A 25,677-nucleotide genomic window follows, 5' to 3' on the forward strand; every position below is an offset into this window, starting at 1 on the left:
GATAATTTTTTTTTAAAATTGAAGTTCAATGAATTTACCAGCCTCAGAATGAATTTTGTGCATTGCATAGGTTGTGGGAGCCTTTTGAGGGAGTAGGGCTATTGTGACTGCTGCGCTTTCCCAGCAACACATTTTCAGCTCTGATCTCCAGCATCTGCAGTCCTCACTTTCTCCTATTATGACTGACATAAATGTCAGTGCAGTGCTAAAGAACTAATGGCTGTAATATACCAAATGGAAGTTTTTTTTTATTGGAAAAGTATAAGCTATAAAAGTTTAATGTATAAATCAAAGAGAAAGGAACAATTAATCTATGGGGCTTCTGAGTTCAACACTTCTGTTTCCGAGGTGGCACTAATTTCTGTTAGTATTAGATTGACAATAGAATGATACAACAAAGAGCTCACTTCAGCAGTAAGCTTTACTCACATATCTGCAGCCTAAAAATAAAAATCACTGTTTTTGTACTGGAGATGTTTTCATTTAGATCCTGGAAAACTGGGGGCCTGAATTTAATCAGGCGCTTTTTTTTCTCGAAACCCTTGTAGTTAATGTGTTGATCAATTAAGCAACAGTGTCTACGTGGCTGGGATAAGGGAGAGTAAACATTGGCTTACAGCTCCTTGGCTTCACAGATCCAAATACAACAGCAGGATGAGAAGGAGTTTGAAGCTAACATACACATGTCACGCAAATCAAAAACGATAGCATTAGATTAGATTAGATTACATTACATTACAGTGTGGAAACAGGCCCTTCGGCCCAACAAGTCCACACCGACCCGCCGAAGCGCAACCCACCCATGCCCCTACATTTACCCCTTACCTAACACTACGGGCAATTTAGCATGGCCAATTCACCTGGCCCTGCACATCTTTGGACTGTGGGAGGAAACCGGAGCACCCGGAGGAAACACACGCAGACACGGGGAGAATTACTTAGGACTAGAAAAAGATTTCAAAAAGTGAATTAATCAAAAAATAAAAAATACAAATTATTTCAACTGTTCTCCAGTTTCAAAGTTTCCACAGTATAATTGATGCAGTTCAGCAGCTGCAGTATTTCCTAATTCATATTTCTTTGCTGGCTCTGTATAAATACAATTGCTAAAGTTCCTAATATTGATTCATTCATGTGTTCTCTACTAATTTTGTACATTCTGTCAGATGTTGTTCTCACATATTGCACACCCAATAAATTCCAATAGCTGTTAGTAGCTGAAAAGTGACATAAGATTTTATACCCTTAAGACTTTTACTATGAAAAAATGGCATGGACTTGATTTGTGTAGGCAAATTATAGTTCATGTTGTGTTTCACTGATTGCTACATCAGTGTATTTTTAAGAGACATGTTCATGTTTTCATGTTTTTATCACTGTATCATGTGACCCAAGAGTATAATGGTTTCATACCCCATCTTAACTCGGGCCACTTGAAGGATGGTATGTTGATGGAAGCATGCTACTCTTTGTAACCAAACAGTTTCATGTTATTCCAGGTATTGAAACTCCTGTGACTGTAACATTTCTCTGTGTTAATGAGCTGTATAAATGTCTGTTGGATTTTTCTATACCATGTTATTCATGTCTTAATTTCTCATGTTATCTCTCACAGCATAAACATTGCCAAATTGGGCCAAGTTAACCTGCTGGAGGCAAAATGCACTTCATTTTTAGATTATCCAATTGAACTTTCCCCTTTTACATATAAGACAACTGAAAATCCCATCTCATAGCTGGACTAAATACTGCCTTGTATGCAGACATTTAACTTTCCTAAACTATCCAAGATGATTATTAGCTACCATGGTTTACTTTCATTATTATTCTTTCCTAGCCAAGCAACCTTTAACCCCAGAGCTGACTTTCACTGGAAGGAATTATTTTTTAGAATATCCTCCTTCCAGTGGAAGCTATATGAAACTTGCAGCCTCATTTCAAATCCTCTCAAATTTTATCTTTTCTATCCAAGCACTAGATTCAACTAAAACTTCCTCCATGAGGAATCATAGAGACTTTTAGCCTTGAGTTCCTTTTTCTTTCCTAGAGTCTAGCAGACTAGTTTTTATAGCAATGTAATTTTGGGAATGCCTGCAACCTGTGGTTTCCGAAGGACATTTTCCTTCTTAAATCCAATCCCTATAGCAATATGAAGCACATTGGGTCCTGTCATTCGGTAGAAATGCTCATCAGCAAGTCTTTAGACCTATTCTCTCTTGGATGGTTTAAACGTAGTCACTCACAACTCAACACTGACCTAAGACTTTCCTCATTAACAGTCTAACCACTGTAAACATGGATGCCAATGCAATTATCTCCAAATGTACACAGCTCAGAGCTTCTTTACAGCAAAACTACACAATTCCCTCATTTTAAGCTGAACAGCCGCATCTCCAAGGCCTGTCATTAGGCAGACATCAAAATAGACCGTACGATCATCTTAATTTTAATTTCAGTTAAAGGTACAGTCCTCAACAATCTTATAAATCTCATATCTGTAACAGGGATACAGAAAGTGGCAAAAAGGCATGTTTCTAATAAGTAATATAAAAATAGGCGACCACATTATCAAGGGCTGTTGTGAAACTGTCCATTCACTGAAAACCCTGCATGGTTCAGTTTGTACGGGTGCTACAATGGGCCACACTAACAGCAGAGTTAACTGGAGGAGGCTGAACTGTGTGGGGTGGTACCTGCACAAATGAGTTGTGAGCTTTTAGTGTTCCCACTTCCAATGTGAAAATTAATTTCTGACTTGCACTTCTGCATCAGCAGTGGGAAAAGAAGGTAAATTTACTCCAGTCACCTACAATTTATTCTTTCCATCTGAATCAGAGGCCATTCAGCTACTGGGTGTGTTTCCAAGTTTCAGTTAGGTTGTGGCTAACCAAGATCCGTAACCAACTTCACGCACCTCCCTTTCCTTTCCGTATCCCTTCGCATTTTTACTGTCAATTTCAGTCTTGAAATTGTCAATTGACCCAGAATAAAGAGCTGTCTGAGGCATTTCCAATGACAGTTAATGATAAAGTAAGACTCACATTTATTTGATGCTTTTCCTGACTTTACAGTGCTTCACAGTCAAAGCAGTGCATTTTAAGAGAGACTAGCCCTTCAGCTTTCCTCGATTTGTATAAAAGTATCTCAGCAGTGCTTTGAAATGTCAAGTGCTAAATTTTGAAAATTAATTTTTAGTTGTTGAAATAACTCCACAGAGGCCAGTATCCCATCACCAAGTCTCCCTTTATTTACTGGTGGAGAGACCTTGACATTGATCCAGCTCCCTCAGAGCCACTCTCAGATTGGACAGAATCTCTGGCACTCCTGTTTATATCTGTCAGCCAAGGCTCCCTGATTGGACCAAATTAACAGCCCCAGTCAGGGAATTCACATTCTCTGAGGTCCACCTTGTTGACCTCATTACAATCACTACAGTTGTGAGATGATATTTGGTCATATCTACATGAGAACCTGAAGTGAGATATTTCTTGATAGCCCTGAAAGAATGGAAGTTCATCAGAATTGTAACTGGCCCATGAGCGTCAGGTTTTGAGTGATAATGTTTAGATAATGGTATTACATTCAGTTTATGCAGCACTACAACTGGATTTAACTTGTCCCAAAGCAATAATAAATTTTAAGCAAGTTGTGAAACCAGTGAAGATCACGCCCACAGTCCATGATGACTCAGCTGGTGATGGGCTTGTCAGTTCAAAAGATATCTGGTCCAAATTAATAGGCAAACACAATAAGATACAAAGCTTAGGTGGACCCACGAGAAACATCCAGTTGACTGTAGACTCCAGAAGTCCCTGTATATTTGCAGTACCTCTGCATCATTAAAACCTTGGATGGATCCCTTCTTTATTACCTCACTCAAAAGCCAACGACTGTGGATGGCAGCGTGGACTGGCATCTCCCTTGGAGTCAATGGTTGATGGTATTGTCTGCAAATCTTCAATGTTCCAGTTATCCTGCCTGGCACCATATTCTCAATCATCACAACCCTCTCTGCAATCCTACCCCCTTGAGATTTGCATTCCCCTCGCTATGCTGCTGTAATCCTCTACGCGTGTCCCATTGAATGCCATTCTCTGCATTGTGTCATTACCATTTCTGCTTTTTAGTTACCCTTGGCTTCCACAGACCTTCCCTTTCACTTTTTCCCAGTTCGTCATTTAAAACTTGTTCCTTTTTTGGTTGAAAAGCTGTTCAATGTCAACTCTATTTCACCCACCACAGATGCTACCTGCCTTGCTGAGTGTCTCTGGCACTTTCTGTTCATATCTTGGATTAATTATTTTGTTTGATATCCAGAAATGTGAAGAACGGCCAACAGGAATGGAAATAATCTCACAAAGTGCTCACTATAGCATGTCTGCTGGCTCATTGCCTGGAACAATGCCACTGCATTAAAAAAGTGGCATTTAACATCTTATCAAAGTCAACAAACACTGCATGTGGAGAAGTATGCAAAATAACAGTGAAGACAGCCTACATAGCAAAATCAAATGCTATAAATCAGATTGTACAATTTGCCCTTCAGTATCCTCTATATATATCATTGAATGCCATTCCCTTTGCTGAGTGAGTTAAATTCAGTTTGAGCAGTTCTCCGCGTCTGTTCTGGTAACTGGGTTTGCTAATAATTACAGTCAGTAATTGCATGCATAACTGGTAGCGGTATGCCTAATTTGATTCATAACTTCAGCCGGGCTATATGACAATGAAAAATGAATCAAAGAGATCTCTCAAGACTCCCTAGCTGTTCAGTTAGCACATTGAGGACACATTTCAAGACACGCAAAGCAATAGTTGCAAACCACATCGACAAGTATCATCTATTGATGACATGAGACCTTCATTCTGCTTGTTCATGATGTAAAGATCGTGCCTGGTCAGCTGATTTCACAAACAAAATGATCTGGACCTGCCAGGGTCTTATTTGAAATGTAAAAAGGTGCATAAAATGTCGCTATTTTCCTGGTTCAAGTTTTTTTTTCTGTTTTCGCCTGTCTTAAGACTTTCAGAAATGACATCATTCCTTAACCAGTAGCAAGGCAAGAACCTCCTCCCAAACCTCTACCAACATTACCTGAGACTGTCAGATTAGGGGGAAAAGTGAGCTTAGACAGCTCTATCCCTGACTATTTATAAAGGTATTTTGGCCACCCTGTAGCAGCTTCTTCTGCTTTAGAGTACAAAGTTATCCTGATAGGGAAAGTGAGGGCAGAATCTTATAGGAGCCAGAGTGAATGGCCCATTAGAAAAATGTGAGGCAGAATACAATCCCGACAGTGTAGAAGCAGGCCATTCAGCCCATCACGTCCACACCAACCCTCCTATTCCCGTAAGCCTACATTTCCCATGGCTAATCTACGTAGCCTGCACATCTCTGGCCACTGTGAGCAATTTGGCACGGCCAATCCATCTAACCCATACATCTTTGGACTGGGGGAGGAAACCAGAACCCCGTGCCACACAGAGGAATCTCAAGCAGACATCGGGAGAATGTGCAAACTCCACAATCACCAGAGGCTGGAATTGACCGCAGGTCGCTGGTGCTGTGGACCGTCATGTCGCCCCCTACTCCATGTAGGATGTAAGCGCAAAGAGGCCCAAATCAAAATCAAGACAATCTTGCTCCATCTTTTTTTGCTTTTCACAAGCAGCCTGGCAAGTCCTGCTGGGCAGCAGAGGTATGCCAGTGGATCAGGATCACTGCTTCTTAAACATCTTCTTCATGTCACAACTCATCTAACCAAACAAGCTCAACATTGGGGAAACTCAACAAGGAGGTCAGTGAGTGTCTGGCTCGCTTATTTAATAGAATAGGTGGAGAGAAAAATCCCACTCATGGACAGAACTCGATCATAAATGTAAGCTAATCAATCCAATTCTGGAATTCTTTACATAAAAAATTAAAATGTTTAACTTGCTCCCAATGAGGCAAGTAGCTTTAGTACTTTTAATTTAAGAATGAGGGTGAAACTTATGGAAGGATGTGTCAACAGGGTGATGTGAAGTAAGATAGGAGGAGGCTCCCATGCAGCTTAGAAACTGGAACAGAAAAGACAGATTGAATGGCCTATTTCTGACCTGAAACTCTTGAATTCTTTATGATCTGAACTTGATAACAATACTGTGCCATGTTTTCTGACAATATTCTGGCACCTCTGGTGCAACCAAGACATGGAATGTGTTGGTCAGTCAGGATTTTGCACCATAGTCTACTTTTCATTGAAAACATAACTCAAAGTGCACTTAAATACATATATTTTAGTGCCAAACTCCACGTGCTCTGTGCTTTATAGCTTTGCTTAATTCAAAGTTGTGAGTAATTCAGTAGCGGGGTAGACTGTATATCTGGTGTGATTGTGCACATTGATAGATGAAATAGGAGAGGCTTCTTCCCAAACACACTTTCTCACTGAGATTGACAGGAGAAGTAACTAAGACAGGTAATTGTGGAATGAGGAAAAAGGCAGTTTGTAACATCAAACGTTGTCCTTTCACAGCCAAACACTACTCAGAAAACCTCTGGTGTGAAATGTAATTTATTGTGCAACTTATAAAACCTGTTCATGAAAAGGATTTGCATTTATAGAATGCATTTTTTTAAATCAAGCCCCAGGACATTCCAAAGCACTTCACAGTCATAGAGTCATAGCGATGTACAGGCACGGAAACAGACCCTACAGTCCAATTCATCCATGTTAACTTAATCTAGTTCCATTTGCCAGCATTTGGCCCAAACCCTTCCTATTCATATACCCATTCAGATACATTTTAAATGTTGTAATTGTACCAGCCTCCACCACTTCCTCTGGCAGTTCAATCCATACAAATGTCCCCTGCCCCTTAGGTCTCTTTTATTTCTTTCCCCTATCACCCTAAACCTATGCCCTCTGGTTCTGGACTCCCTGGCCCCAGGGAAAATACTTTGTCTATTTACCCTATCCATGCCCTTCATAATTTTATAAACCTCTATAAGGTCACCCCTCAGCCTCTGACGCTCCAGGGAAAACAGCCCCAGCCTGTTCAGCCTCTCCCTATAGCTCAAATCCTCCAACCCTGACAACATTCTTGTAAATATTTTCTGAACCCTTTCAAGTTTCACAACATCCTTCCTAAAGGAGGGAGACCAGAATTGCACACAATATTCCAAAAGTGGCCTAACCAAGGTCCTATACAGCTCCATGACCTCCCAACCCCTGTACTCAGTACTCTGACCAATAAAGGAAAGCATACCAATAGCTTTCTTCACTACCCTAGCTACCTGTGAATCCACTTTTAAGGGACTATGAACCTGCACTCCAAGGTCTCTTTGTTCAACAACACTCCTCAGGACCTTACCATTAACTGTATAAGTCCTGCTAAGATTTGTCTTTCCAAAATGCAGCAACTCACATTTATCTAAATTAAACTCCATCTCCCACTCCTTGCCCCATTGGCCCATCCAATCAAGATCCCATTGCACTCTGAGGTAACTTTCTTCGTTATCCAATTACACCTCCAATTTTGGCGTCATCTGCAAACTTACTAACTATACCTCTTATGTTCATATCCAAATCATTTATATAAATGATGAAAAGGAGTGGAACCAGCACTGATCCTCGTGGGACACCACTGGTCACAGGCCTCCAGTCTGAAAAGCAACCCTCCACAACCACCCTCTGCCTTGTACCTTCGAGCTAGTTTTTTATCCAAATGGCTCGTTCTCCCTGTATTCTACGTGATTTAACTTTGTTAACCAGTAGTCCATGTGGAACATTGTCGAACACCTTACTGAAGTCTATATAGATCACATTCATCACTCTGCCCTCACTAATCCTCTTTGTTACTTCTTCAAAAAACTCAATCAAGTTTGTGAGACATGATTTCCCATGCACAAAACCATGTTGACTATTCTTAATCAGTCCTTGCCTTTCCAAATACATGTCCATCCTGTCCCTCGGGATTCCCTCCAACAACTTGCCCACCAATGTTAGGCTCACCAGTCTGTAGTCTTAAATAGTGGTACCACGTTATCCAAGCTCCAGTCTTCCCGCACCTCACCTGTGACTATTGACGATCCAAGCATCTCAACAAGGGGCCCAGCAATTACTTCCCTAGCTTCCCACAGAGTTCTAGGGTACACCTGATCATGTCCTGGGTATTTATCCACCTTTATGCATTTTACGATATCCACCACCGACTCCTCTGTAATATGGAGATTTTTCAAGATGTCACCATCTATTTCCCTCCATTCTATATCTTCCGTGTCCTTTTCCACAGTAAACACTGATCAATGAAGTACTTTTGAAGTGTAGGCACTTGGAATATGTATAACACAGTAATTTGTGCCAATAAGCTTCTTCTAACACGAATGTAATAATCAGCAGGTAATCCGTTTTTGTGATTTTAACTGAAGGTAAAAAGTTAAATGTAAAGTCACCACAGTCCAAGCAAACCATAAACAACTGTCTCCTTAGAAAGAGAGATGATTGGTGTTGGTTTCACTGGAGGGTCATCGTGCCTCAGGCAAGGAGAGACGTTCAGGAGGAGCTTCATGGTAACTTCAGCTGGAGAGGGAATTGAACCTACACCGTTGGCATCACTCCCCAATACAAACTAGCCAATTGGGCTAAGTGACCCGTTAAAAGTGGTGGAGTACCACAGTCACAGGCCACCCACAAGGCTGCTCTCTCATGTGAGAGACATTATTGCCAGTGAGTTTAGCCTGAGGATCACCATGCCTCAGCGAAGGACAAAGTTGAGAAGCTCAACCAATGTGGGAACTGAACCTATGTTTCACCAACATCATAGAGCAGCCTTCAAACAGAAGCCAAGACATGGAAAATAAACTTCTCTCTCTTTTTCCAAAACAGCGCACTCAAATCTTTTCAATTCGCCTGAAAGAGCAGATGATCCCTTGATTTAAACAATTCATCTGAAAGACAGGACCTCCGACAGCACAGTTCTCCTTAGTCCTGGAGCATTCTTGATTTATGTATTTAATTCCCGAACTGAAACTTGAACTTGCAATTTCTGATTCAAAGACAAGATTGTTACTAAGTGAGCCACTGTCACACAAAACAATGTTAATGTGTCGCTCACAGAGAATATTAAACAATCTTATTAGGATGAGGCTGCCTTCGCTCAATAATAGGTCATTAAGTGAATGTCCGCGTCTTTATCAATCAAATCTGATGTACACAACTACAACACAATACTTTAAAATGCCCAACGCAATTATTATCTTTTCAAAGCTTCATGTTTCCTGTCTCATTGTTATTAAAGTTTTCGATATATTCTCACATTACAATTTAAACACAGGGCAAAAAAAAATCAAAACCTGCAGATAATGTAAATCAGACACAACAAGTGAAGTTGCCGGAAAAGCTCAGCAGGGTCACCGCACCTGAAATGTTAATTTTGTTTTCTCTTCACACATGCTGCCAGACCAGCTGAGCTTTTCTAGCAACTAATGTTTTTGTTGCAAAAAGAATCAAATTCTGCTGCCCAGACAGATACATTTTTCTGCAGATTGTGAAGGTAGACATGTTAAAAGGGTATGTAATAAATTGATTTAAATCTTAGAATCTGTAATGCGTGTTGGCAGCAAAATTCTGGAACAAAGGTTAAAAACATAAACCTTTTCGTTTGGCAGTACCTCACTGCACTGGTGGTGCAGAGAATGTCACTAGGTGGTGGCAGGGTTTGTGCTTGATCCACCTTACAGATGCAAACTGCACTTATCTCACCTCAAATATGCTTCTCCGCTTTACACCAAGAAGAATTTTTATACCGAGACCAAAATTCGTTCCTTCTCGACCATGCAGTGTCCTTAATGTAAAATATTAATTCATCAGTCCATCACAGCAACAGTATAAATCAATACTCTGATTCCTGAAGCAATTTCAGGGAGAGTCTGGTTTGAAGAAACAATGAGGAATGAGACGTAGAGAGGCTAAAAGAGGAAGCTCCAACACTTGGTAGCAAGATAATGGCAAGCCGTTTCCAAGGCAACCGGCTGCTGGCTTGGGCCAGAGTGAACTTGGTGAACTCTCAAACCCTTTCTCTCTGGTTCCAGCTCAAGGAGTAGGGGAGGTGACGACACTTTGTAAATAGGGAAAAAGATGGAGAACTAAGAAGGCAGCACAGGCCTAGAGACTCTAAGAGGCCGAGGCTAAGTGTACGATAAAGAAAGGTGAGGTGGCAGCAATGCCAGGATGAAGTCAACGCAACTCTATCCCAGTCCAAGGTCTCCAGGCCAGCAAGGAGCAGATACCGGGCTGAAACTCCCAACCAGGACCGAGGCTCCAGGTCTGCAGGTAGGCCGAGGTGCCTGAACGAGTCGCAGCATCAGTGGAGGGGACAAAGGAGGACCACCGAGATCTGGCTGCATTGTGTGGATGCACATCAGTCTGGGACTCTAGAGGTATAGGCCCACAGCTCTAGCTCAAACATGGCAATGGTGGGATTGGTAGCAGCAGAGGGCCATAACCGACACCCGGAACAAGAAAGGGGAGAGAGAGGTCAACTCTACTTTAGTTATATCTTTTAACATATTCAATAATTCAAAATGGTGCCAGAGCACGGCAACACTTGCTTTTTTTTTAAATAGTTGTGACAATAAATGATTTAATTCAATTCAATCGTGGATTAATTAAAATGGGCAACACTTAAGATGCCAGAATTAAATGAGCACAAACATCTCAGACAGTTTTGGGGTTGAAGGAGATTACAGAGATATGGAGGGGTGGGGACAGGAAGGGATTTGGAAATCGGAATGTGAATTTTTAAATGGACATGTTGTTTAACCAAGAGGCAATCGAAATCAGCAAGCACAAGGGTTATGGGTAATGGAACATGGTGCAAAATGAAAGCCTAGTCAACAGAGGTTTGGAGAACTTCAAGTTTACCCAGGGCAGAAAGTAGGAGGCCAGCTTTGGAATAATGAAGTCTCAGTGTAACAAAGGGGTGCATGAGGGTTTCAGCTGGAGCTGAGGCAGGGGCCGAGTCAGGAAATGCTATGGAGGGAAAATTGCTGCCTGACCTGCTGCGCTTTTCCAGCAACACATTTTCAGCTCTGATCTCCAGCATCTGCAGACCTCACTTTCTCCTCAGCTGTAGCTGAGGCAGGGGCCGAGTCAGGAAATGCTATGGAGGGAAAATTTATTGACCTTAGTACATCAAGAACGTGTGTGCAGATGCTCACCTCAGGTCAGATGTGAATAAATAAAGGTTATAAACAATCTGGTCCAGCCTCAGGCGATAATAATGGTGAAGGATAGAGTCAGATTTCAGGGGAAGGAGTTTGGTTTGGGACCAAAGACAACATTTCAGACTTCCATCTTCAAAGTGTAGGTAGTCAAGTCAGGAAAGATCTCAGCCTTGCATACCCACCTCCAGAAATACTGATGAGAAGACATCATCCTGAGTGCCAGGGAGTGGTGCTAGCTGCAGGTGTGCCAGCCAATTGTGGTAAGCATCCAGACCAGGCATAGGGCCTGCCCGGATGGTATAAAGACCCACCTCTGTGCTGTGGAATTCGGTGTTGCTTAGAAAATAAACAGAAAAGCCCTTTAGCACTCACTGCTCACACCCCCATAACCACCTTACACCTCCCCCCCCCCCGCCCCCCGCCCCCCCACCACCCCAAGTCCCATCCATGCCACCTCATGTCCCCAAACTATCCACATGGCATGCTATGGCATTTCCATACCCATTTACCCACCAAGCACCAAAGAAGAAACAAACCCTATAGTGACAGCAGAATGCGTTTAAATAAACACTTTAAAAAAGTAATTCTTTGAAAACATTCCACTATGTCAAAAATAATACCCTTCTACTGCAGAACAGTAAGATTGTCAATCATTCAGGGCCTTCAAAAGGTTCAATAGTTGAAAGTGGAGATACTACAAAATGCAGGTATATCACATAATAATGTTCATCTGGGTTGTGAGACAGGAAGTGGGGAGACTTACCTTGGCATGAGAAGGGCCTTTCAAAGTTAGCTTTCAAAAGGCTGCCTGCTTTCAAACTATGTTGCATAACATTTCTGAATGTCTCAAACTCCCAAAGATTCCTCGAAAGACTAGTCAGCCTCACTGAAAATTGTGAGTGGAAAGCCATATCCATCTCGACAATGGCCAAGAGGAGACAGTCAAGTGGGTGCTCATGACCTATACCAGCCCACACTCTTGACAACACTCCTGTCAACTGTATGTGTTGAGAATGGTCTGAGGATCCCACAAATGGGAATCTACTGTGATTTTTAAAGGGTCACCCTGACTCAACAAAAATCCAAGCCATTGTCTCTGCTTCCCAATCTACAACTGGAAGAAATTTCAGTCCATCCAGCAGCGAACCAACAATCTGAGATGTTGAGAGAGATTGTCAAGAAACGTAACCAATGTACAGGTAAAATCTATCACTGCGTACTCAGGTTATATCACTGAAGGGCAGCCTGCAGAGGGGAAACAGGAGGGGCTGAGGATACATCCCTGGGTGACAACAAGAAGTAGCAGTTTAAAAATGGGAAGGAACCTATTAAAATGTTTTACAATTTATTCTTTCAAGGGATGTAGCATCATTGACTCGGCCAACACTTACTGCCCGTTCCTAATTGTCCTTGAGAAGGTGGTCATCAGCTGCCTTCTTGAACTGTTGCAATTCTTGGAGCTCTGGGACACCTGGGTATTGATAGGAAGGAGTTTGATCCAGTGGCTCTGACAGAGTAGTGAGATTGCTCTAAGACAGGCCAGTGTGGAGCTTGGAGACAACTTCCAGGTACTGGTGCTATCAGGCATCTGCTGCCCTTGTCCTTCAAGATGGTAGAGGTCACAAGTATGCAAATTGCTGTCAAATCATGATTAATTGCCACACCGCAGCTTGTAAGTGGTGTATACTGTCACCACTGTTATTGGTGGTGGAGGGAGTAAATGCCTAGGCCATCAGGGTAAAGTCTCTGACACGCTGTTAGAATAGATCTAAGGGACCTTTTACATTCACATGAAGGGTCAGCTAAAACATCAGTCTAACCTTTCCTCAAAAAGACAACCCCTCTCTCTCAGTACTACCGTAGAATCTCAAAATAGATCTACTGGGGAAAGAGGGGAAAGACTCTCACCCTACTAATCTAATCCAGAGCTGTGAATGTTAACACTGAGTTAGGACTGACACCATTATAATATGAGGAGAAAGTGAGGACTGCAGATGCTGGAGATCAGAGCTGAAAAATGTGTTGCTGGAAAAGCGCAGCAGGTCAGGCAGCATCCAAGGAGCAGGAGAATCGACGTTTCGGGCATGAGCCCTTCTTCAGGTTTCCTGAAGGAGGGCTTATGCCCGAAACGTCGATTCTCCTGCTCCTTGAATGCTGCCTGACCTGCTGCGCTTTTCCAGCAACACATTTTTCAACCGTTATAATATTGTTCAGTCCAATCTGTATCTGAATTTTGCTGCTGTCTTCTGGTTAGTCTCGAAATACTGTGGCACCCAGTGATAGGTGTAGGTAGCACAAATTGCTACCCCATTGGTGCAAAAGAGAGATAATTGGGCAGAAGACGGTTTTATACACACACAAATAAGCTTAACATCCCCTCCTGGTGTTTACGCAAAGTTCAATCTTTAGATAAATGCACAAGCATGTCTGTGTGCATTTAATTCAATTGAATGTGCTCCACATGAGTGCAGCAATGAAATTAAATTCTGCAATTATTGCAGGTTTTCTTTTAATCTATCATTTATTCAGCATGTTAAAACAAACATGAATTTCTAATTGCCTTCTATCTTAACGTACTGCAAGATAGGATCTAGTTAGCAATATGATGATGGGCACAGTTTGGAGGGCATGCTCTAAAGGTCTAATAATCATCTAAAATTTCTCAAATCTCACCCTAATAAAGAGGGAAAGCTGCAAGGTCCATCCCATCTCTCAGGACAGATTGAGCATTCTAACCTTCTCGTTGCTGATGTAGGAAAGGTCTGTTAAGGCAACTGGTATGGGTTGGGTTTATTGTGATTGATATGCCTGTGTAGAAGCAGTATCATTGAATAAATTGGTGTTACGATGGGACCACAATGGAAAAGACTGTCAAGCAAAATGCATATGATCCCTACTTACCTCTCAATAAAGCCTGCAATTGGTGCTTAACCCACAAGTTTGATAAATATTAGCCTCTTATGAAAAATATTAGTAAGGGTGGGGCTATCGGAACATGTCTCGCTGTCAAAACACTTGCTACATAATTGAGGTTTTAAGATTTCAATTATGCTTCTAGAATGAGTCAGTCAAGATGGTCCCTTCAGGCAATCTGCTGAGCAATTGAAATTGTGGAAGTGACTTCAATAAATCTGCTAATTTGTTTCTGACATCAGGAACTGGCCAAGAAATCTGCCAGATTGTCGTAAAACACCAACTGGTTGAATCAGTCCCAGCTCTGACTCAGTGGTGTGCACTGTCACCTCTAAGTCAGAAGGTCATCTGTTCAGGTTCCACTTCTGTGACTTAAGCACAAATTCTCAGTTGACCATTGGAGAGTACTAGCCAATGCTCAATGTACCAAAACGTCATTAAAAAGAACCTGGTATTTATCTCAATCCTGCTCATGAAACCTTGTGCCCTTTAAATCTGCTGCCACGTTGCCCTGCAGCCGAACACTTCAAAAAGTTCTGTGTTAGCTGCAGAGTCTTTGGGGGGAGCTGTGAAGCCATCAACAGGTGCTACATAAATGCAAACTCTTACTTCTTCCAATATCCTTCAAGAACGGAAGCAGGTAACTAGTTTAAGTAAAAACCAAAAGAACTATGGATGCTGTAAATCAGAGGCACAAACAGAATCTGCTGGGAAAGCTCAGCAGGTCTGGCAGCATCTTTGGAGAGAAATCAAGAGTTAACATTTCAGGAGTCGAGTGACCCCTCCTTAGAAGTCAGGGTCACCGGACCTGAAAATTAGCTCTGAGTTCTCTCCACAGATGCAGCCAGATCTGCTCAGCTTTTCCAGCAATTTCTATTTTTGTCTCACCGTGACTCCTGTTTGCGGACAGTGACTCAATAATCTTGAGGAGGGCAGCTAACGTAAGGTACAAGTCAGAAATCACACGTCACTAGGTTTTCGTCCACTTATCCACTTGAGTCCCTAACCACCAGAATCTCCACATCAAGGTGAGGTAATATAATTTTGTTGATGATGTGTCTCTTTTCGTATTTAAAAGCTTTTGTAATAACTAGCGCAAATTGACCATGGAGGCAAAGTAAAGGACCCCTTTCACAGCCCACCATCCATCAGCTGGACAGTAAAATAACCCCAGAGAAAGTGAGGGCTGCAGATGCTGGAGATCAGAGCTGAAAAATGTGTTGCTGGAAAAGTGCAGCAGGTCAGGCAGCATCCAAGGAGCAGGAGAATCGACGTTTCGGGCATAAGCCCTTCTTCAGGAATGAGCCGCATGCCTGAAGAAGGGCTTATGCCCGAAACGTCAATTCTCCTGTTCCTTGGATGCTGCCTGACCTGCTGTGCTTTTCCAGCAACACATTTTTCAGTAAAATAACCCCACCTCAATTTCATGTGAGAGACATGGTTGGAGGGGTGTTTAACAGTGAGAAAAGAAGAACTCACACCAGCATCTGTACATGATGATGTACAATACTGGAGACAGAACAGCAGTCTCCAACTCAATTATACTCATAAAACAGTGTATAGACCCCTAAAGTCAGAATCTAATACAAACACAAAGTAAGGGGACACACGGTCTAAATAATGCAAGTTCTAATCATCATCGTCACTGTCTCTCACGAGGGACCAATGTCACATGAAATTAAATTAGGAAAAATATTCTAATAAAATTTACAGCTCAGAAAGAGATCATCTGACCTATCAATTCTGTTCAACTGTTGATGTTCCAAAGCAATTTCAGTCTAACCCTAGATACACACCCTTCTATTATACCGCTCACTCTCTCAGTATTGACAGAGAGCAATGCTCATGATTAATTGAGCTCCCATGGGTGCAGTCAGCTATCCAGATGCAAGTTACACTCAAATAACAGGCTGGCTTTGAGAAGTGCTCATTTTCACAACTTCCCTCACAAGCTCATTTGCATACTGCCCAAATTAAAGCTTGCTGTTGATTAGTGCAGTTGGGCAGGTTTAAGAAATTTTTGTTTTGTTCAGTGTTGCTTTTTTAAAAATACTCATTCCCGTATTTAATCAAACTGCTTCGAGTTATTCATTATAAAACTAAACAAACATTGCTGGAGAAACTCAGCAGATCTTGCAGCACCTGTGGGAAGATAGCAGAGCTGATGTCCGACCCCAGAGTTAACTGGGCTCTCTCCCCACTGATGCTGCCACACCTATTGAGTTTCTGCAACAACTTGTCTGCTTGTTTCAACTTATCACTTAAAATGGGTATACCACAAAAAGGAAGCCCTTCAATCAACGCATCCAGTCTCCTGCCTGCACGGGACCCAGTGTTACATAACTGAACATGATATCAAATGATATACAAAGCTACTTTTCATTACATTAGTGTACAATAGCCTGTTTCACAGTCAGTTACTGAAATATATATTCAAAAGCTCATACAAAGTACATAATAAATATGAGACTTAATTTTAAGAATCTCATTCAAAGCCTACAAATGGCCATAATTAGTGGAAATACTTGATAATGATTAATTTACCCTGTCGAATATTTTTAACCAGTGCAAAGGATAGCAGAAACTCAATTTGCTCTAAGTTCCTTTCTTTTTGTATTTGCGAGACTGATTTCACATGAATTGCATCAAAAGAGACTGTGCACACGTCTGAGTACACCTGCCGGAAGGCACTTGTAATCTTCACACACGCTACAATCACATGAGACATCTAGTGTTCCTGCTTAGATCCATGCTAAGGAACTGCCAAAGCCACTGATGTAATATTTGGTTTGTAGTATACACAGAAGGGGTTCAAGAACAGCGAGGAATTAGCTTTGGATATCGAAATACAAATATATTAATTAATTTCACAATAGAAGCAATAAAAGTAACGGCACTGTTTCAGAGCTGGTTAATAACGATTGAAGTCTGTAAGTAGGGAAATCTGCTTGCATTCTCAATCTAAGTGTGCTTATTAGCAGCAACAGCCAAACAATATACGCTTTCAGTGTTAACAAGCCAGAGATTCAGCTCTCGCCTGTGTAGCACAGTATCCCTAGGTCTGATAACAGTAATACTATTTCAGTACCATGGGGAAACAAAGGCTCGGGTAAAGATATTCTGTGCTACCTTTTCTGCAGCTTAAGTGGCCACAGTTTTGATTATAGCCCAGTTCAGATAGACACTTGAGCTTGGGATTAAACCAAAGGCTTCTTTAATCTGAATCACAACAAAAGCATCTATTGAAAAAAAAAGATTGCATAAAGCCACTAATGCCTGCTTTCGGCTTATCACAAAGCCATTTCATTTTGTTTCCAAAGTAATACATGTCAAAGTCCAGCTGGTCCTCACAATGTATTGCTTGCAGGATAAAAATCAGTCCATTCAGAGTTGTGTTATAGAATGGATGCTTAACCACCCCGAAGCACTAAACCTTAACTTTAATTATTTTCAACCACGGTTTATGTAATCACTCCAACTCGAATCGATAACCTCACATCAAACCAAGACACAAGGAAATCTTGAACAATTCATGGAGGCGCTCCAGTCACTCCTCATTCTGCCTTGGAAACTGAACAGGATCTAAAACCATTTACCGCAAAGTCAGGATCAAATGTTTTCAATCATTTAAAGCCCAAAACTCAATTTTCAAGAGTTTCCTGTGGCTTTGTCTTATGAACCATGAGACCCTCTGGGCCAGTTTTTACTACAAGCCCATGATGCCTTCTCTATCACAATACAGATATTTGCTGTCCAACCCAGAAGCGATATTGCACCCTACCCACTTCAAACTTTGCTCCCTCTCACTACTTGGCATCTCACCCTCTCACATTCATCTCCCTTCCACCCAGCCAATAACCCCACCAATTCTCCTCACCAATCACCCAACTGTCTGTCCCACCACATTTCTCTCAGTGGCAATCAAAATGGCTTTAGACCTTCTAACAACCCTGTTGGAGAGGAGGAGTGCGGTGCCAGTGCCAATGCCAATCTTCTCCTGCTTCAGTGGATTCTTGCATTCATTTCCTGGCTTGAACACTTACCCGAGAAATTCCAAAGGTAAGCGAACACCTTTTAGTATGATCTGGGTCGGAAATAGGGATTGGAAGATTCGGGCCATTGCATCTTAACCACGAACAATGATTAATTCTGTTGAGCCCTAACTTTTCACAATGGAAGATAAGAGTTTGACACTTTCCTGAGTCCTGTCGGCTGACACTGGTTTAAGCCGTTTTAGGTTTTGTGGATCAAAGGTTGCTCCAGATTTGAGTCGCACACCAGGACATGGAAAATTGCTCCTTATGTAGCCAGACTGGTTGATTATCAGCCTGTACAGCAGGCGGTAACAGCAAGAGAGTTTCCTGCTCAGCCATCCCGCAGAAAGCAATGGAAAGCCAGCCCTCTGCTCATGTGCAATGACCAATTCAATGGAGGTCTATAGCTACCCATATGCAATGATCAATCCAACGGAAGTCTCTAGCCTAACAATCAAAAGTAAGGACTGAAGAAAAGACAGTGTGAGAGAGAGAGAGAGAGATTGTACATTCAGGCATATTCGAATAAGAATTCACAAGACAATTGAGTGGAACTTGTCCATTCTACCACTCATAATTTTGGGCCTAACTTCTTGTTTGTATCCACAGAGGTTTTCTTTGATATTGAGGAACTAGAGCTGACAATTAAAACCTGTCAAAGTCTTTTCTTGACTTTTGAACTGTTCCTTCAAGTTGGTCACTGTCTATGGACATCCTTTTACAGCTACGAAAGGAGGCCATACAACCCAGGCCATAAGCACTAGCTGTTTAGGGAGCTATCCAGTAAATCTCGGAGAGCTTCTAACTGTTCAATTCTGTTGAACTTGATTCCTTCTAAAACTAAAGGCTCCACAAGCATACTGTGATTTCCAGCCACCATTTTAACTTATTCTTCATTATGAGATCCACTGATCAACTAGTTTCTGTTCATGACACAACTTCACACTTCCCTTTAAAATTCCACTTTTTTTTCCTCATTTTATTTCAGAGTCACTTGGAAGTCCTTGATTTCTTTGTTCCTTCGTAAATGTTTAACGTTTGCTTTCACCATTCTGTTCTGATTGCTAGCCTGTTTCTTCCATCTTGACAAGTTGACTACTTTTTGACCAGCGATCGTCATGAACTTGAAGTTTCCTCTGCTTCTGTCATTGACACTGCTCCATCATCCTTTTTATGACTGAGATCACTTTGGCATTTACTTCCCCATTCAAAACTGCCCCTGTTAACTCAGAACACCACATCTCTCAGCTCGCCACTCCTTCATTAACAAGCCCTTTTCCTAATGTCATTTCTGAACTTCTGATGTAGATGTCTTCCAATAAAAGGTAGAACTGCCATAACCTACCAGTCCACGGGGCTGTCCTCTCATTCAAGAGAGAGGAAGAGAGACAGACAATTGGTGGTGGTTTAGCCTAAGGGTCACCACACCTCAGGTGAGGGGACAGGCTGTGAAAGAGAATACACCAATCATGACCTCAATTGATGCAGGAATTGAACTTATGCTGTGGGCATCACTCTGTGCCGCAAACTGCCCATGCAGCAAACGCAGCTAGCCATACCCTGATGTCTCCCAATGGACTCCATCCTTTGCAGCAGAGTTACATGTTGCTGGAAATTGATCATCCATTTGCTTTGACCCTCATGAATTCTTGGAGAAAGTGAGGCCTGCAGATTCTGGAGATCAGAGTCAAAAAGGTGGTGCTGGAAAAGCACAGCTGGTCAGGCAGCATCCGAGGAGCAGGAGACTCGATGTTTCAAGCATAAGCTCTCCATCAGGAATAATGAAGAGCTTATGCTCAAAACGTCGACTCTCCTGCTCCTCGGATGATGCGTAACTGGTTGCGCTTTTCCAGCACCAAACTTTTTGCTCATGAATTCTAATCAATTTCACTGAGAAGTCACCAGGATTCAACAGCCAAACTTTTGCAGTCACGATGGCAAATCCCTCATCTTCATCACGCAGACAAATCCAATCTGCACCCACTCTACCGTCAGCACACCCCTCTTAGGGCTTACCCCCAAAACTGGACCTAATATTTGAACTTGCCGCCTCATCAATGCTCAGCGTCAACCAATTATATCAAAAGTATAGGCAGAGTCAGTCCATTTAATCAAACTGCTCTGTGCTAATGTTATGTTCCACGTTAGGGTGCAGAAGAGGTTTTAACCAGGATGCTGCCTGGATTAGAAGATATGAGCTACAACGAGAGGTTAGAAAAGCTAGGGTTGTTTTCTCTGGAGTGGCGAAGTTTGAGGGGAGACTTGATAGAAGGTTATAAAAATGTGAGATGCAGAGTTAGGGTTGACAGTCAGAAACCTTTTCTCAGAATTGAAATGGCTAATATGATGGAGCATGCATTCAAGATGAGAGAGGGAAAGTTCAAACGAGAATGTGAGGGGCAAGTTGTTTTACACAGTGTGGTAGGAGTCTGGAATGCGCAGCCAGGGATGATGGTGGAGACAGATACAATAGGGGCGTTTAAAAGGGCTTTTCGATAAGAACATGAATATGCAAGAAATGGAGAGATATAGACCAATGGCAGGCTGAAGAATTAGATTAATTTGGTGTCATGTGCCAAAGGGCTTAATCCTGTGCTGTACTGTTCTATGTTATAGAGGCGGAGAGTCATAGAGATGTACAGCACAGAAACAGACCCTTGGGTCCAACTCATCCTTGCCAACCAGATATTCTAACTTAATCTGCTCCCATTTGCCAGCACTTGGCCCATTTCTCTTAAAACCCTTCCTATTCATTTACCCATCCAGATGCCTTTTAAATGTTATAATTGTACCAGCCTCTAACCACTTCCTCTGGCAGCGCATTCCATACACACAAATGTTCTATGTTAATCTCCTCCCATCTTCCTTCATCTAACTCTATCAGCATAACTTTGGTGTGCCAATTTCCTACTAATGGAACAATGGGCAGTGGGTCAAAAAACTTTCAAAAAGACAAATTAGAGATGGGCAATAAATGTTGGCCTTGCCAGTGATGCCCACATCCTGTGAATAAACAAACAAAAACTCGAGATATCAACTATCACCCTCACTGTTACCGCATCCCATATCTCTTTGAAGATTTAAAATGCAAATTCCTCTGCATTAAGCCTCATCTGAGATCTGCCTCAATCACTAACATCTCCATATTCTTCACTAATTCTACAATTTCAATTTTCTTGAAAAATTGCTGTAAAATCCATGTGTGGAGGATCAACATGCAATGTTAAATCACATTAGTGTATCTGTGAGGAATGTTTCCCAGTTCACTTTGGGAATAGTCAAGCTATCAAGGTAAATGTATAACTTGTGATGTAAATTGAGAAATTTTCTGGATTCTTGAATTGGGGATTTTTTTTTCTGTGTCTAAAGTTAATAATTAAGTTGCAAGTATTTCTGCATCCAATAGTTATGTCAGTCTGTGCGTCTGTAAGGGAATTAGACTTTTTTTCATGCTATATGTCAAAGGTTTGACATTTGTGGCTCGAGTCAAGTTACTGTAACACATAGCAATTCTTAATCTGCTCTGTGTTTTCTGTCAACCTGGATTAGAAAATCATATAAATGGGGATATTTTATTTTACCATCTAAATTTTTGTCGTAACTCCATGGAATGGGGGGTGAGTTTCTGATTTATACAGCGCTATTAAAATGAGACATCACAAAAGATTTGAGGACATACTGATGACCACTACTAACCTAACGCACAAAGCACCCCCCTCAACAATCAAGAGAAGCAGGTCTGGACATTAATGGAACTTGGTACATGGTAATCTTGATTGGAATACAGTGTAACATCCTACAATCAACTATGAATAGATAAGTAAGTAGGAGCTTGGGAGACTTCAAGAAGTCCTGCTCAATTGAAAATCAGAAAGCACTGGCACTTACCTCCTTGGCTTATGGCCACTGTAATCTCCACGTACATCCGCGGAGCAGGACTCAGGTCCGAGACTCCGTTCACAGCCTCCACCCTGAAGGTATAGTTGATGTATGGCAACAGGTTAACCACAGTAACGGCCGTATCAACCAATCCCAGCTGCTGGGGGACAAACTCAATGCGGCTGTCACACGGCCCACACGTCTGGAGGGTCACCGCACAGGTACTGCACAGAGCGTTGTACATGACATCTGTCCGACCCCCACTGTCCTCAGGGGGCTTCCAGTCTAAGAGCACTGCCGACTGCCTGGTACTGTAGCCGAGAGTTTGCGGAGCAGTTGGGGGTTCTGTGGGGGGAACGAAACAGAGCAACAGCGTCAAGTGCAGGAGCACAAAGAGATTCTTTCTCTATTGCACTTGCCGTTTTAGCAATTCACAGAATCACAGCAGTGCAGCAAGAGGCCATTCGGCCCATCGAGTGTGCACTGACCCTCTGAAGAGCATTCCTCCCCATCCCTATAATCCCAATGGGGTTTTTACCATGGCATATCCACCAGTCTGCACATTACGGGGCAATTTAGCATGGCCAAACCACCTAACCTGCACATCCTTGGACTTCACCTGGTGAAGGAGCAGTGCCCCGAAAGCATGTGATTTTAAATAAACCTGATGGACTATAACCTGGTGTCATGTGACTTTGCACATCTTTGGACTGTGGGAGGAAACTGGAGCACCCAGTGGAAATGCACACATACACGGTGACAATGTGCAAACTCCACACAGCCAGTCTGCCGAGGTTGGAATTGAACCCGGGTCCCTGGTGCTGTGATGCAGCAATGCTAACCACTGATCCACCATGACACCCTATCCATCACCCTTCCATCACCTCCAACTGCATGTTTGATACTCAGTTCACTGTAGTTTTATTGATTGGGATCCCACTGCAAATTAAAGAGCAAGATGTAAAATAAATATAGTGCGATTTGCTGTCAATCTTAAATCCTTAACCAACGTAACAAATACTTCTGCAGGAAGGAAGCTGATAATGTAACCATCGAAATAGCTTGTCAGGTGGAAAACCGAAAATGGATCAGTGTGCATGATTTCAAAATGCAGACATAACCAGTAACCAAGTGAGGAATTTTCACTGAAATCTGGGTGCTGTAGACCAAGAATTGTATTATAAATGGCTCCCTCTCTTAAGGTGTTGCCTTCCACGGAGAAGCAGGAAACAGGTTTATTTCGGATGGTAGTGCTTTGAGGACCTAATTAATTTTTCCATTTTCACTGCCATGGTGATTAAAAAAGCTTCCCATTCTGAGTTGCCAAATTTTTAATAGCTAGAAACATATACTCAATTGGGACAAGTCTTGGGGAATTAAAGAGTGATTCAAGCCTTTAAATTTCACACACGGAACTGCCCACTCTCCGCTTTGGCCTTAGAATCTCCAGGAATGAATGAAAGATAAATCCTTAGATCATCCGGAATGCTAATCCTTACGTCTCAATCTCTCTTCATGCAGTGTCTTGGTTGCCCATGGGTTGCCAATTATGAATTGTGCCATGATATCACTATGGGGTAAAGCAAGCATGCCCTTCAGCAGTGTGTGGATTGTGTTGGTGCTTTTTTCCACCACACTATAGCCATCTCACAAGGTGAGCACTGAGACAATAGTATTAAAGGTTACTTTTACTTCAGAATTTGTGTTGGACATTTTGTTTATTTACAGGCAATAAATCATAAAATCCCTGCAGTATGAAAGCAGGCCATTCAGTCAATCAAGTTTACACCAAATCTCTGAAGAGCATCCCACCTAGATCTACCCCCCTATCCTGTGTTTCCCATGGCTGATCCACCTAACCTGCACAATTTAACATGGCCAACCCACCTAACCTGCACAACTTTGGATTGTGGGAGGAAACCCACACAGACACTCAGAGAATGTTCAAACTCCACACAGACAGTTGCCTGAAGCTGGAACTGAACTTAGGTCCCTGGCACTGTGAGGCAGCAGGTCTAGATTAGAGTGGTGCTGGAAAAGCACAGCAGGTCAGGCAGCATCAGAGGAGCAGGAAAATCGATATTTCGGGCAAAAGCCCTTCATCAGGAATGGAGGCCGCCTGACCTGCTATGCTTTTCCAGCACCACTCTAATCTGGACTCTGGTTTCCAGCATCTGCAGTCCTCACTTCTGACTAGTGTGAGGCAGCAGTGCTAAACCACTGAGCCACCATACCACTACTGCCATAAATGATGCTTGATTGAGAGTGAGGAATTGAGTAAGGAAGATCCTCAGTTTGCTATCTGATTGTTGGAGCTCATAATGACAGACATGTTGGGAAATCAATGATAGGAGCATGGGGTGTTGGGACAGTTGGAGGCAGAATGCCAGGTGAACAATGAGACAAAACAAAGAACTGTGGATGCTGAAACAAAAGCAGAAATTGCTGGAGAAACTCATCATGGTGGTTCAGTGGTTAGCACTGCTGCCTCCCAGCACCAGGACCCGGGTTTGATTCCAGCCTCAGGTGACGGTCTGTGTGGAGTTTGCACATTCTCCCCATGTCTGCGTGGGTTTCCTCCGGGTGCCCCCGTTTCCTCCCATAGACCAATGATGTGCAGGTCAGGTGAATTGGCCATGCTAAATTGCCCATAGTATCCAGGGATGTGCAACTTAGGTGGATTAGTCAGGGGTAAATGTAGAGTAATAGGTTTTTGATTTAACCCCTGTCCTCCCCTTCACTTATTGATCACACAGCATTGCCCTTTGATGAGAAGGGCATTGCTTGTCACTGGCCACTCGGGTGTTTACTTTCTCCCTGGTGGGGAAACTGAATAAAGATTTGTACACCTTGTGTCTCTCACTGTGTCTCACACTTGCACATGCACATCATGGGCGCTGGGTAAAATATAAGCACTACCACAGTTAGGCGATAGTGTGGGGGTAAAGTAAAAGGAAAAAGAAAAAAAAATTAATAGAGGATTGAGGATCTCCTCAGTTCAGGGGACTGACGCTGAGCTGGCTGGCTGGGCCGCAGCCAGTATACTGTGCACAAAGAAAAATAGAGTAATAGGTTAAGGGAGTGGGTCTGGGTGGGATACTCTGAGGATCTGAGAGTTGGGCCAAAGGGCCTGTTTCCACACTGTAGGGATTCTATGGAACTCAGCAGGTCTGTCAGCATCCGTGGAGCGAAAGCAGAATCAGTGTTTCAGATCCAGTGACCTTTCTTCAGAATCAGGTCAGCTAAACACTCCTGCAGGAGGATGTCTAACCAGAGCTCCCACAAGCTGCAAAGTATCCAAGCCAAGAAACATTCTGGCAGAGAGACAGAGAGAGAGAGAGAGAGAGAGAGAGAGAGAGAGAGTGTCTCACAAGTAGGATCTTTATTTACTCAAGCTCCCACAAGCTGCAAAGTATCCAAGCCAAGAAACATTCTGGCAGAGAGACAGAGAGAGAGAGAGAGAGAGAGTCTCACAAGTAGGATCTTTATTTACTCAATCTCTGGAAGGAGCATGTGTGAAAGAAGATAACAGAGGTACTAAGGACCTCAGTGGAGGAAAAGAAGATCTGCATAAGCATGCAGTAAAATTAAAAGTGATCTGACTTTCAATAAAGCATGTAACATGACATGGGAACTGAATGT

General features: G+C 42.4%; 1 protein-coding gene across 4 annotated transcripts in view; it reads right to left on the reverse strand.

Moving 5' to 3' along the window:
- The window catches only part of LOC122563736 (ephrin type-A receptor 7-like), a 593,437-nt gene that overhangs the window by 253,426 nt on the left and 314,334 nt on the right, over positions 1–25,677 (reverse strand). For 3 of the 4 annotated variants that reach the window (XM_043717892.1, XM_043717890.1, XM_043717894.1), the window contains exon 5: positions 22,045–22,380. The exons of the other annotated variant lie outside the window; for it this stretch is intronic. In XM_043717892.1, coding sequence (XP_043573827.1) covers positions 22,045–22,380 — 336 coding nt within the window. The remainder of the gene's footprint in view (positions 1–22,044; positions 22,381–25,677) is intronic. 4 annotated transcript variants of the gene reach the window in all.

Source organism: Chiloscyllium plagiosum, chromosome 27, assembly GCF_004010195.1.
Source record: "Chiloscyllium plagiosum isolate BGI_BamShark_2017 chromosome 27, ASM401019v2, whole genome shotgun sequence".
NCBI lineage: Eukaryota > Metazoa > Chordata > Chondrichthyes > Orectolobiformes > Hemiscylliidae > Chiloscyllium > Chiloscyllium plagiosum.